At 31.9% G+C, this 11790-nt stretch overlaps 2 protein-coding genes across 4 annotated transcripts; both read left to right on the top strand.

Moving 5' to 3' along the window:
• Positions 1-6083: 6083 nt before the first annotated feature.
• Positions 6084-8359, top strand: LOC123215457 (DNA-directed RNA polymerases I, II, and III subunit RPABC5). Of its 2 annotated transcripts, XM_044635556.1 has the most exons (5): positions 6084-6289; positions 6403-6461; positions 7868-7962; positions 8079-8127; positions 8221-8359. In XM_044635556.1, exons 1-4 carry the CDS (start codon positions 6254-6256, stop codon positions 8102-8104), a joined length of 216 nt encoding a protein of 71 aa, XP_044491491.1. In that variant the 5' UTR covers positions 6084-6253; the 3' UTR covers positions 8105-8127; positions 8221-8359. The 2 variants fall into 2 exon arrangements, with proteins under 2 accessions (XP_044491491.1, XP_044491490.1); XM_044635555.1 differs by having other exon boundaries at positions 6115-6289; positions 8079-8359.
• A 2259-nt stretch (positions 8360-10618) lies between these two features.
• On the top strand, positions 10619-11577 carry LOC123216312. 2 transcript variants are annotated; one of them, XM_044636729.1, is made up of 4 exons: positions 10619-10815; positions 10932-11055; positions 11178-11255; positions 11337-11577. In XM_044636729.1, the coding sequence occupies exons 1-4, from the start codon at positions 10750-10752 to the stop codon at positions 11387-11389; spliced, it is 321 nt and encodes a 106-aa protein (XP_044492664.1). In that variant the 5' UTR covers positions 10619-10749; the 3' UTR covers positions 11390-11577. The 2 variants fall into 2 exon arrangements, with proteins under 2 accessions (XP_044492664.1, XP_044492665.1); XM_044636730.1 differs by having other exon boundaries at positions 10622-10815; positions 10950-11055.
• Positions 11578-11790: the final 213 nt, after the last annotated feature.

The following is an 11790-nucleotide window of genomic DNA, read 5'->3' as shown; positions in this document are numbered from 1 at the left end:
GTTAAAGGTGTAATTGTTAGTTTTCAAAACTAAGATATGAAAAGAGATAAAATTTTAGATTTTTTAAACAATAATGTTTTCACTCTTAACTTTAACAGAGAATTTTAATAGAAAATTGATGACAAATGGGTATTTGGATTTTCAAAAGTTAGCAAGTGGAAGTTTGGATATCTTGGGTGGGAATAATTCTTTTGGTATAACCATCTTAAGCATGATCTTGGAATCTTTGAGAAAACTAAAATAATCCATTTCATAACATATAATCAAATAACAAAACATAAAGAAAAGAGCTGCCTACTTACCTTTTCTTTGGTGATTACTTGTTTTCACATGGCTACGATAGGTTCCCAACAATTCCTATTTATCTCCTAGCTTCAAGTCTATCAAAACCTCTTGAGACTTTCTCTGTTTTGCTGTGAACAAATGGTAAAACCATCGGCCAAACATGTTGGAGTCTTTTTTATTCATAATTAAAATGTTTGACACAGGAGCATGTATTGTTCACACATAGGCGTGTATGTCGTTACACATTAATAACAGTTTTTGAAATCATTGTAAAACTACTATTTATCTAAAATTCAAATGTATTGATCGTACATGGGCGTGTACACCACCATATACAAGTGTGTAGATCAATTAAACTTAGCCAATTCTCTTGTATCAAACAAAAAAAGACTGTTTTATCCTTACCATCATATACATGGGCTTATGACCCTCCCACACGATTGTGCAACCCCAATTCCACAAACACTGAATTAATTAAGCACAATTAATCACAAGTAAAGCCAAAAGACCAAAATAACCTTGGACATATGAAATGCCCAAAATTTTGGTTAAGGGGTAAATTATATCTTGGTAGAAAGGTCAAAGCCACAATATTTTTGTTTGAAAACTTATGGGGTTATGTGAAATTGTGTACAAGTATAAGGTTTAACATGTAAATTTCCTTTAATTCATTAAATAAAGACATTTAGCTCCTTCTTCAATTATAGGAAAGAAAAGAAGCGCATGTGAGAAAGAGAAAATGAGAGAAAGAAAGAGAAGAAAGAATTGATAGGATATTCCATTTCATTCAGTTTAACTCTACGGTTTAAGTTTATTGTTCAACTTGAGGATTCCCAAAATTCTAATTATGTTGCTTCGAATTGGTGATTATAGGTGAGGAAGCAGGAAGATTTATAGAGGAATTCTAGCATTGGCTTTGGGTCTACTCAAATTCGTGAGTGGTAAACAAACTTTAAACTCTAGTTTTATTTTATGCAAACTTTGTAGTCCTTAATTTAAATTTTGACAAATGATATTATGGATTTTATGGAATCTCTTTACAAATCAATGGAACTTTCATGCATGTTGTTGATATTGGTTGTGAGCAACTATAGTGTTGGAGGCCACTTAAATATAATATTATGTATTATTGCACATTCTAAATGTTAAATTAATTGATATTGTATATGTGGCCGCAAAGCTGAAGTTGTTTAATTCAGTTATGTCTTGAATGAATTTCAGAATATTTAAATTATTGATGTTTCGTATAGTCATAGAGCTAAACGATATTTAATTCAATTTTATAAGTAATTGAAACTATTAAGTGTTAATTGTTTTGATGTTTTGTGTAGTTGTAGAGCTTAAATATATTTAATTCAGTTCTACAGGTGATTAAAATTGTTAAGTGTCAATTGATTTGATGTTTTGTGTAGTTGTAGAGCTGAAAACTATTTAATTCAGTTTTGCAAGTGATTGAAATTGTAAGTGTTAATTGATTTGATATTTTGTGTAGTGTGGAGTTGACTATATTGTTTACTATCACCTAGTTTGGCGTTGCAGGTGACTGTAGAGTTTAATGCAGATAATTTAGTATGGTGTGGTTGTGGTGGTTGCCCGATGATAATTATTTTAAATTTCTATTATGAAGTTATTATATTATGAATATGATATTAAAAAATGGTATCATTCAGATATTCTTCACCAATGCATATCAAGTGATAAATGCTCTGTATTTGCATTACTTTACGCCAAGTATGACATATTTCAGTGCTCTTTCTATGTAATATTTTATGTCAAGTATAACAGGTTTTAATGTTTTATTTGTGTAGTGTCTTATGTCAAGCATGATAGATTTCAGTACTTTATCTGAACGAGATTATAGCATGTCAGGTATGATAGTTCTTCCTTCTTTTGCCTGTGTAAAAAACATCTACTAAGTATGACAAATTTCTCTTTGAGAATACCAGCAGTGGTGTACAATTCAAGTTATTGTTTAGTAAAATTTTAAGAAATAAATAAATAAATGTATGGGTTGTTGATAATAAGATCTTTTATTTAAATATAATATTCTCTAAACAACGTTTGCTCCTTTAAATTTAATTTAGAATATTGTTTATGCATAGAATAGTTAACAACCCCATTGTCATGAGTATGCTACCACCAAAAAAAAAATCCAAAAGTGGTTATAACTAGGTTTTGTTGTAATTGCAGCTTTAAAGGTTTATTGGGAGGTTGTTATATTCATTTTTCAGTAAGAATTTCAACATTTAATTCAAGTACAATGTTTTCCAATAAATTTTAATTATTAACAGTAAATGATTTTATTTCAGTGGTGATAATTTAAATTCTTTCTTTAAAAATTTGATATCTTTGAGTTGGTTAATATATTATGAATTGTTATATATTTCCTCACATATATGCATTCTGATATTTTAGAAATGTTTTATAAATTGTCTTCTCATTGAGCTTTTAGCTCACTTTTATAGAATTTTTTTCTTTCAAGACATCTTTAAGACCATATCAAGCAATGATTCTACTCAAGGTTGTGTCACGATGTAGCATCTTCAATAGGTGTCTCATTTTGCATATGTCTATATGGATCATTTTGAGAAACTTTATGCAAATTTTGAAAGGAATGAGGCCTAACAAAAATTTATCCTCATGATTTTAAAATGGAATCAGGATGTTTTTGTATGTAATTATGGTAAAGTCGAAGGCCTAGATATGATGTGATAATTAAGTGTTACATATATGTGTATGTTGTAGAAAATATTTTAAATAGTCTTACAAGATGTATCTCGACCTCCTAAGTCTTATAAAGTTGTTAGGATGTTATGAGATTAGTTGATTGAGATGGGTCCTATCAACATACCTGTGGGTGTTACAATATCATAACGACTTGAATCTATGGCCACAATGGGATAAGATTGTAGCTCAGTCCAAGTCGTTTGGTTATTTACGTGTATTCGTTCATATTAGAAAGTCATTGAAATAGAGATATATCAGTGTCTCTACTTTAAAAGATATCGATTAACGAATGATCGAATTGTACGTAACTGTGCAATTAACAAAACCGAGAGTAGTTCATTGATAGTTTGTTAGTCAAGTGTAACACCCCTTTTATAAGTATTGTCCTCTAAGAGAAGATGTCACTAATTAGTCCATTTGAGGATGCATGCATTTTAAAACTCATAAATTATTAAATAGAAACATAATTTATAAACTTATGAAAATAATAAAAATATCCTTATACAAAACATTGGAGAAATGAGCAAAAGATGTCAAATATAAAAAAAAAAAAAATCAATATAGTATCATAAGGTGTGTAACCAAATACATAAAAACAAATTTGAACACGTAAACTAATAATTGATAAAAATGATATAAATGCCTTCCACTACTTTATACTCTCTAACAATCACTCATCTCATAGTCATCATAATTACCTATACTTGCAAATATGAAAGTAGGGAAATGAGTAATAAAACACTCACTAAATAGGAGAATCTAGTGCTAACTTTTGCTTATTCTCCAAAATGTCTTTAACTCAAACTATATTAACTCTGTCATTTGGAGTTTGGCTTTAAACTTCTATAGGGAAGATATTAGGTCTTACATTTTATAATTGTGTTCATTCTACTCTCGACAACATCTAGGCTACCTATTGTATCTCTCGGATCGAATTGTGACCCATTTGGTCACTAAAAAACCACTATTTGGATTCTAACTATTGTGATTATATCATCTCTAGGATCAATTGTGTCATGTTTGATCACTAAAGAATCACTCTTCGAATTCATATCTAGCATGATCATATCATTTATTGATGAAAGCGTTATCATTTGGAAGCTATGTCTTATAATTATATATTACGCTGATCAAACTGGATTGAATACAGGGATTTTACATCTTAGCCATGTGAGCACTCACTAGTCTATACTTAATCATAATTTTAATTGGGTTCTATTGTGAATGGGTACCCTATTACAAGTATGGTGTCCTAATGTGGACATGTCTTACTATAGGTAGTGTAAAGAATATGTATTCACGGTGCCTCTTAAAACAATCCTAAGACGTCTAGTATGCATGCATCTCAAGCCTCATGTCATCTTTGGCTCCACTTAGCTTTTACCCCTAATCATACCTCGTGCCTAAATATTAACTCATCGCTTGGCACATACGACACCATTATGTACCATAAATTATATGTAATATCTCTCGAGATTGACCTTCATACACAGGTGTGTTATCTAGGATACAAGCATGTATCTTTCTTATGCATGAGACACAATTATCCCCTAAAGGGCATGTCTTTATTGTGCTCTATACACAAGTGTGTTGCTATGTCATTATAGTTTATGGCCAAGAATTCCTCTAAACCACTACCGACACATTTTTAACATCCAATCACACATATACCATCATCATAAAACTTGCAAATACAAAATATAACTATCCACAATAGCAAAATCATAGCAAACACTGGCACAAAAACATCAATAACATTACCACATTAAGAATTCATACAAGAATAACATCTAACCATCAACCCATTGTATACACATTACTTTAGCCAAGGGGAAAATACCCCCTTTAATCCATCATAATTTGTATCATTTAATTCAAATGTTACTTGACTTTCACTTTATCTAGCCTACGTGACAATGTGACACATGGGTGTGGCCTATCCATGCACGGTCATGTGTCACTTCAATTGCACCATTCAACATTAATTTCACTTTAATTAATTCATATAATCACATATACATACAAAAAACTATTATGCCATTGAGACGTACCTATGAGTGTTACACCGGGTGGCTATCATGCCTTTTAGAGCCCAATTTTGGTTTATGTTTTGATTCAATTCGAATCTAGACACTATCAGTTTGATAGAGAGTTTAAAGGTCATATGTATATAAAAGTTTGTTTAGACTCTAAGACATTGGATTATTTGATGATAATTCTGGTGTATATGGGGTAATGTAAATTCTAGATTGTACTAAGTTTGTCCAATAGGATTGAATTAGCTTGGTTTAACTTTTACAGACTATTAACGACAGGTTATATGTCATGGGGTTCTTTATTTATACAAACGCGATTTCAAAATTTAGAAGCATTTGTTACAAACTCTAGCCATCAAGAACGACTTCCCAATACACACATGTACTTTCGACAAAGTCTTAGCAACCTCTAGTGTATAGTTCAAGTCTCTCTAAATTTATGTTTTGCGTGGATACCAAGGAGGTGTCTCATTGTGGGTTGAATCTCATAGCCAGATAAAGAATTTGGAAGAGTCGTCCAAACAGAAATTGATATTTAAACACCCTATAGATGTTTGAATGTATGTTCATAAAATTATTCGTTATAACATGATCCTTAGTGAGGTTTTGAAGCTATATTTAAAATTTTTGTAATATATTTCATTGTCCTACCAGTATTTGATGATTCAAAAACCCAACAGGATATTCTATTAATTTTGATGAACATTTTGTCAAGTTCGATGAGTTATGGCGGTTATGACAATATAGGGTAGTGGCTAGGATATTAAAGATTTTTGAAATACAAATTATAATAAATTATACAAAGTCTTGCCCACAATATATATTTCTAAAATAAATAAATTGAATCAAATTATTTACGTCAACATAAATAGTAATCTCGTATAAAAAAAATATTGCGATTTTTATTCAATCAAATTATAATATTTTTCCCAGTTGCCCAGTTGCCCCGTTGCCCAAAGTCTAAACGGTGGCAACCAATCCATACGACAGGCCCAAGACAAGATCCTTGGCACGCACTGGATTATAGATCTAAATTGAATCCACAATTGGGCTTGCAAAGCGTAGCACAGGTCAAACGACATCAAACCTAGAAAAGTGGATAATGGTTTTCTTATCGACCCCAGCATACTAATAAAACCCCAACAGAACCCTCAAGAGACTAAACAAAATTGAACGACGCTGAAGAGGCGACCCTAGAAAGAAAGATGATAATTCCAGTTCGTTGCTTCACCTGCGGCAAGGTTACTTTCATCTTCAACTCTCACGGTTTAGCCGCTTTCTTATCTTTCTCTTTGGGTTTTGTTTTTTTTTTTCCCCTTCAAACTGTTTTAGGGTTTTGATTTACTTTTTTCAGGTCATCGGAAACAAGTGGGATACGTATCTCGACCTTCTCCAGGCAGATTATACTGAAGGGTGAGAACTTAATTTCATTTTTTTTCTTTTTTATTTTCTTCTGTATTGTTTTTCTCTTTTTGTTATATATTTTCCCGATTCTTTTTTACGAATTAAACTGTTTCCGGTGAGATATTGTTACCGGTTGAAGATTAAAGTGGTCTAGTTGTAAATAAATCTTTTACATATAATGGGTTGGGAGTAGTGGCCCAGTTTCTTATTTATATATGTTAATTTAATTTTACAAGAAAAATCTATATAAATATTAGTAAAAGATTTTAATTTTCGAAGTCAATTAATTTCTTTTTGTTAAACATGAATAATTGTCAAAACGCTGAGTAAATTGTAGAAATTTTTTATTAGAATGAACCAAACGTTCCCTTTTCTCTATTTTTTTACTATATAAATAAATTTCAATTTATCATGTAGTTAATTTATCTTGATTTTCAAAAAAAAAAAAAAAGCTATACATTTTAAATTATAAACCTTGTCATATTATATAACCTTTTTTTTTACTAATGTCTTAAAATTTGAGATTGATAAATTTTCTTTGTTAATATATAGTTTTAAAACAAATTCGGTCCTACCGAAAAGAAAATTTCTTGTTTCTCTCCTCTATGCTTTGGTACCTAAGGTTAATTGTTATAGGAAATTTTGTTAGTATGGGTTATGTTATTTACCTATCTTGTTTTGAAGTGCACAAATTTTTCAGAATTGCAATGAATTGATACTTGTAAGTTGTTTATATTTTATTAATTTTCAGAGCTACTGTTTATAGTATGTTGGCCTAATAGTTGATGTTTTTGGGAAATACATGCACCCTAGAATCTCGAAAATGAAAATATGCAGTTTAATTCAATCTGAAATAGGCGGAGATGTGTAAGTAAGATATGATGTCTCTAGCAACTATGTGTTTGTAAATGAAAACAAAAAAAAGAATGTTGGTTTTTAAATTTGAATAATGGTACCACCAAATTTTGACATATTTTAGTGTTAGGTTTGTGTTACACATATTCTGCATATAATTATGTGAGGACTTCGGATTGAGGGTGTACAATAAACAACACAATGTTTCAATTAGGAGAACTTTAAATTGGGTGAGCTGACTGGATTGGTTATTGTATCGGAAGGTGATTATACAAGGCCAATCCATGTAGAATGGGTGTAGTGGGGCACCAGGCTGCAGTATTATAAAAGGAGGCTCAAAGAAATGACAGAGGGGAGAATAGAACTGTTGCTGTGGTTTTTGTAGGAGAGAACCTGGTCTGTTGCATACCAGGCCTGGGGATAGGTGTAATTGCTCTCTGATTGATTTCTTTTTTCTTTTGAGTGCTGCGAATACCAGGCCTGGGTTACTGAATTGTATTGATTATTTGGTTGAATTGTTGGTAGGAATGTAATGAATACTAAGTTGTAAATTTATGCAGAGATGCACTTGATGCATTGGGTTTGGTCCGCTATTGCTGTAGACGAATGCTTATGACTCATGTGGACCTCATTGAAAAGCTTCTGAACTACAATAGTAATCTCTCTCTCCATTTTTCTTATGTCTTCCTATATATCTGCATTTCAGTGAATTCAGACCTGGGGATTTGATTTCTCTGTCATTTGTTTGACTGATTTTGGACATCGATGCAGCTTTGGAGAAGTCTGAGACCAGCTGAGGCTGCTGATGGAGTGACTTGAAGTTGTTTTCTCATATACCCTGTCGCCCTTGCTTGTCAGCTTCTATATTGTAATATATCATGAACGCATTCTTATTTATTGAGTTTTGTTTTAGGATGGAACATCATTGCAAATCTGGCACCTGGGCTGGTTGTGCATATAGATTAGTTGTTGGCACGTTTCATGGATAATTATGTGCAAGAATAGCTAGCTGAGATGGTGAAATATCAAATGCTTGGGATATTGTGTTTCTTTTATGATTGTGTTATTTGTTGCCTGATATATTATTGTGATTCATACAAATGTTACTGATCATGGATTTGCATGTTACGAGGGAAACTTTGCGTCTGTAGTCCATACGATATTGACCTTTGTATATTAGAATCTAAGACTAAAACTGGTTTGATGTGCCAAATTAGTTGTTGATTGTAAGCAATGATACCTATCTTTTTTCTATCAGGTTAGTGTTGGATGTTAGATGAAAATGAACAATTATTTGAGAGACTCTGTAATCATAATCCTTATAATGTATGATGCCAGGAATCTGTGAACCGTGGGTCACTCATTTATCTTTCATGGCAAATAGCTTCTAACTTGAGGGCTCACTGGCGGGGAAAGTGAAGAGGAGCAATTTTGGATTAATGAGTCAGTATTAGATATTCATGAGACTGGGAAGCATTATCCCTCTTTGGAATTATGATAATTCCTTTAAGCAACCAGCATATGTAGCGGTCTAGTCTGACTTCTTTTTCCCATTTTACGAGTGTTCCTTTCAGAGACAAAAACTATGCCACCAAAGAAATGTTTCCTTCTCTCGTGTCATCCACCATATTGTGTAATGCAAATGTAAACTTACGAAAAGAAAAAAATAAAGAGCAATGTTATGTGTATCTATTTTTTGTACATAATTTATATATACAGTGATGTGTCATCATATAATTAGATGATTTTAAAATATGTGTTATTATATGATAAAGAAACATTCAATCACATGATAACACTTTATTTGTGTATATAAATTGTGTACCAAAATAATTACACATAGTTTTATTGAAAAATAAATTATTAAAGAAGCGGTATTTGCTTGGATTTAATAAGGAATAAAAAGTTATTTTTGCACAAATTTTTCGATTTTCTGTTGTACTTCTTGTTCTTCCTATTTTCTGATGTTCTCTTATATTTTATGATTTTTTCTTTCTTTTTTAATTTATCTTTCTCTCTTTATTTATTTTAGTTCCCCCTCCAAAAATTTATGTGCGAATTATAATTTTTTAAATATTAAAAGTATTAATAAATTTTTAACGGGTTTTTAAAAATTTTAAATAATTTAAAAGTGTTTCTAAAATTTTTAAATTTTTAATATATATACTTAATAGTTTTAAAAATCATCGATATATTCTAAAAATTGAACAAAACACAATACAAACACAAACTCAACATTGTAAAGTTATGTTAGACTTTGATATTTTATTTGATGTTTATATTAATTTAATATTTATATTAAAAATTAATACTAATTTTGTAATTACAATAAAAATAGTAAAATAGTAATATTTAGTAAAATTAAATAGAATTATTAACGGTAGTAGATGACAATTGGAAATTGAACTTTTTTAAATCTTAAATGGTTAGAATTTGTTATTTTTGGCCAAACAAATTTTACTCAAAGTCTCTAAGGCTTTTTAATACAAGGATATTTAAATATTTTTTATAATAATCATTATTATGTCACAGACCGAGCCCGCCCAAGATTTAAGACCAGTAGTTAAATTTGAGCGTTTGCATCAGTCTCTTTCTGAAACTCTACTTCGACGGATGCCCACATGTCCTCTCCCCATGGCAGGTACACTGGGAGGTATTGAGAAAATTCAAAACTATTCTTATTTCAATTTCTTCTGCACATTTTCTTCTAATAATGTACATCCGGTAAATCTTAAGTGGAGACACTTAAAAAGTTAACCGAGCTCTTCTATGATATGCTGTGCCATGTACGTTATTACCTTCAACCAACATCTCACCAATAATTGAACTACAGGCCGGTGTTTCTGTTTGTGGTGGCATTGACAAGCCCGACTCATGGTCAGTCTCACAATAATTAGAGGAAAAAACGTTTGTCTCTCCAACCTTTTTAAGTAGAGCACGGCGTGGCTGTGTTTATACACGAAAGAGCTCTGTCTAGTTAGCATCATAAAGCTGTAATTCAACAATAAAGGGTGGGTCAAGAAGGCATTGCAAAAATAGGGGACCAGTGCACAGTCGCATTGAAGGCTTGGTTGGAGAATGTAGGACCCTGCTTGACGAGCAATTCGGTTTGCAGAGAATTGTCATCGTCAACATATATACATTTTCATCAATCACTATATACTGAAAAAAATCAGCACCCTCTTATCTCCTGAAGATGAGGTGAATCTATCGTTTGGATTTCTTGTGCTTTATTGGCCCTTCACTTGGATATCTGTGGATAACAACCACACCACTCTCCCAACCTAGGACTAGTTTACTATATAACTTGTCTAAATATCTCCTCTTCCTTTCACTTTTCATTTGTTTGCATTCTCTCTTTTGCTCTCTCTTCTCCTGTTTCATTATTTTTTTTTATTCTGTTTGTTTGTACCTTTCTGTATGATCAAGCTTGAAACTGAAAATGTTTCATGACCACCATTTTTCTCCTCCTTGTTTGCATTGCCACCCAAATAGCTACATAAGGATGGTTAGTGAATCCTTCTATCTATTTCTTTTATGATAAAGAATACTCAAGGATCAAATTTTTTGTATAATCTTTTCTTAATTTGTCGCTAATCGTATTATGTTACACTAATGGGTTAGCTTGCATGGGAAATACAGGTTCAGCATCTAATAGAAAGGTGCTTACTTTTTCACATGAACCGAGACCAATGCATAAAGGCACTGGCGGAGCATGCCAATATTCGGCCACTGGTTACACTAACAGGTCGATCAGCATCTCTCTTATATGCTAACATTTCTGTTGATGCAAATCATTCTTGCAGCAAATTATTGTTTTGTTTTTTGAAAGCAGCGACTGTTTTACTTAATTGAGTTCATGTATTACAGTGTGGAGGGAGCTACAAAAGGAGAACAAGGACTTCTTTCAAGCATATTTCCATGCTATCTCTCCCAGGCCTTTCATAAGTAAGACCACGAAGACAAATCAGGTTCATGTCTTCTAAACCTTCTATTACTGGTGATCATACGATGCATTTTGTTTTTCAGGTAGATATATTCGAAGGAGACCGAGGTTCACAAGAAGGAGACAATGGATGTGAAAGAAAATCAAAGGAAACGATCATAGAACTCATACTATGGCTGAAGATAAGCTAGATTAGTGTATGCTAGAGTTATGTATAAGCTTTTTGTGTGTAGTCTTAAGATACATCTTTCTTCTATGCTTGTGAGAGTTGAGAGGGAGAATTATTCTGATAAGTTCATATAATTCCTGAACATTGAACTACAATTATCTTCCAAAACAACTGGTAGATGGGATCTTAATTATCAGCAAGTTAATTTAAAAAACAAGCCGCCATATTAATGCTTTGAGCTGCACCATTAATTGAATTGATGGAACAGATCTCAGGCTCAGGTGTACGCACATACGGTTTACAGAATATGGATGTACTTTTTCCTCTCCAACACACGTTTCCATTTCAGAAAATAGAAACCCAACAGC

The sequence above is a fragment of the Mangifera indica genome, chromosome 5, assembly GCF_011075055.1.
Source record: "Mangifera indica cultivar Alphonso chromosome 5, CATAS_Mindica_2.1, whole genome shotgun sequence".
Lineage (NCBI taxonomy): Eukaryota > Viridiplantae > Streptophyta > Magnoliopsida > Sapindales > Anacardiaceae > Mangifera > Mangifera indica.
The sequence above is the reverse complement of the archived record's forward strand: the minus strand, read 5'-3'. Positions and strand labels throughout refer to the sequence as shown.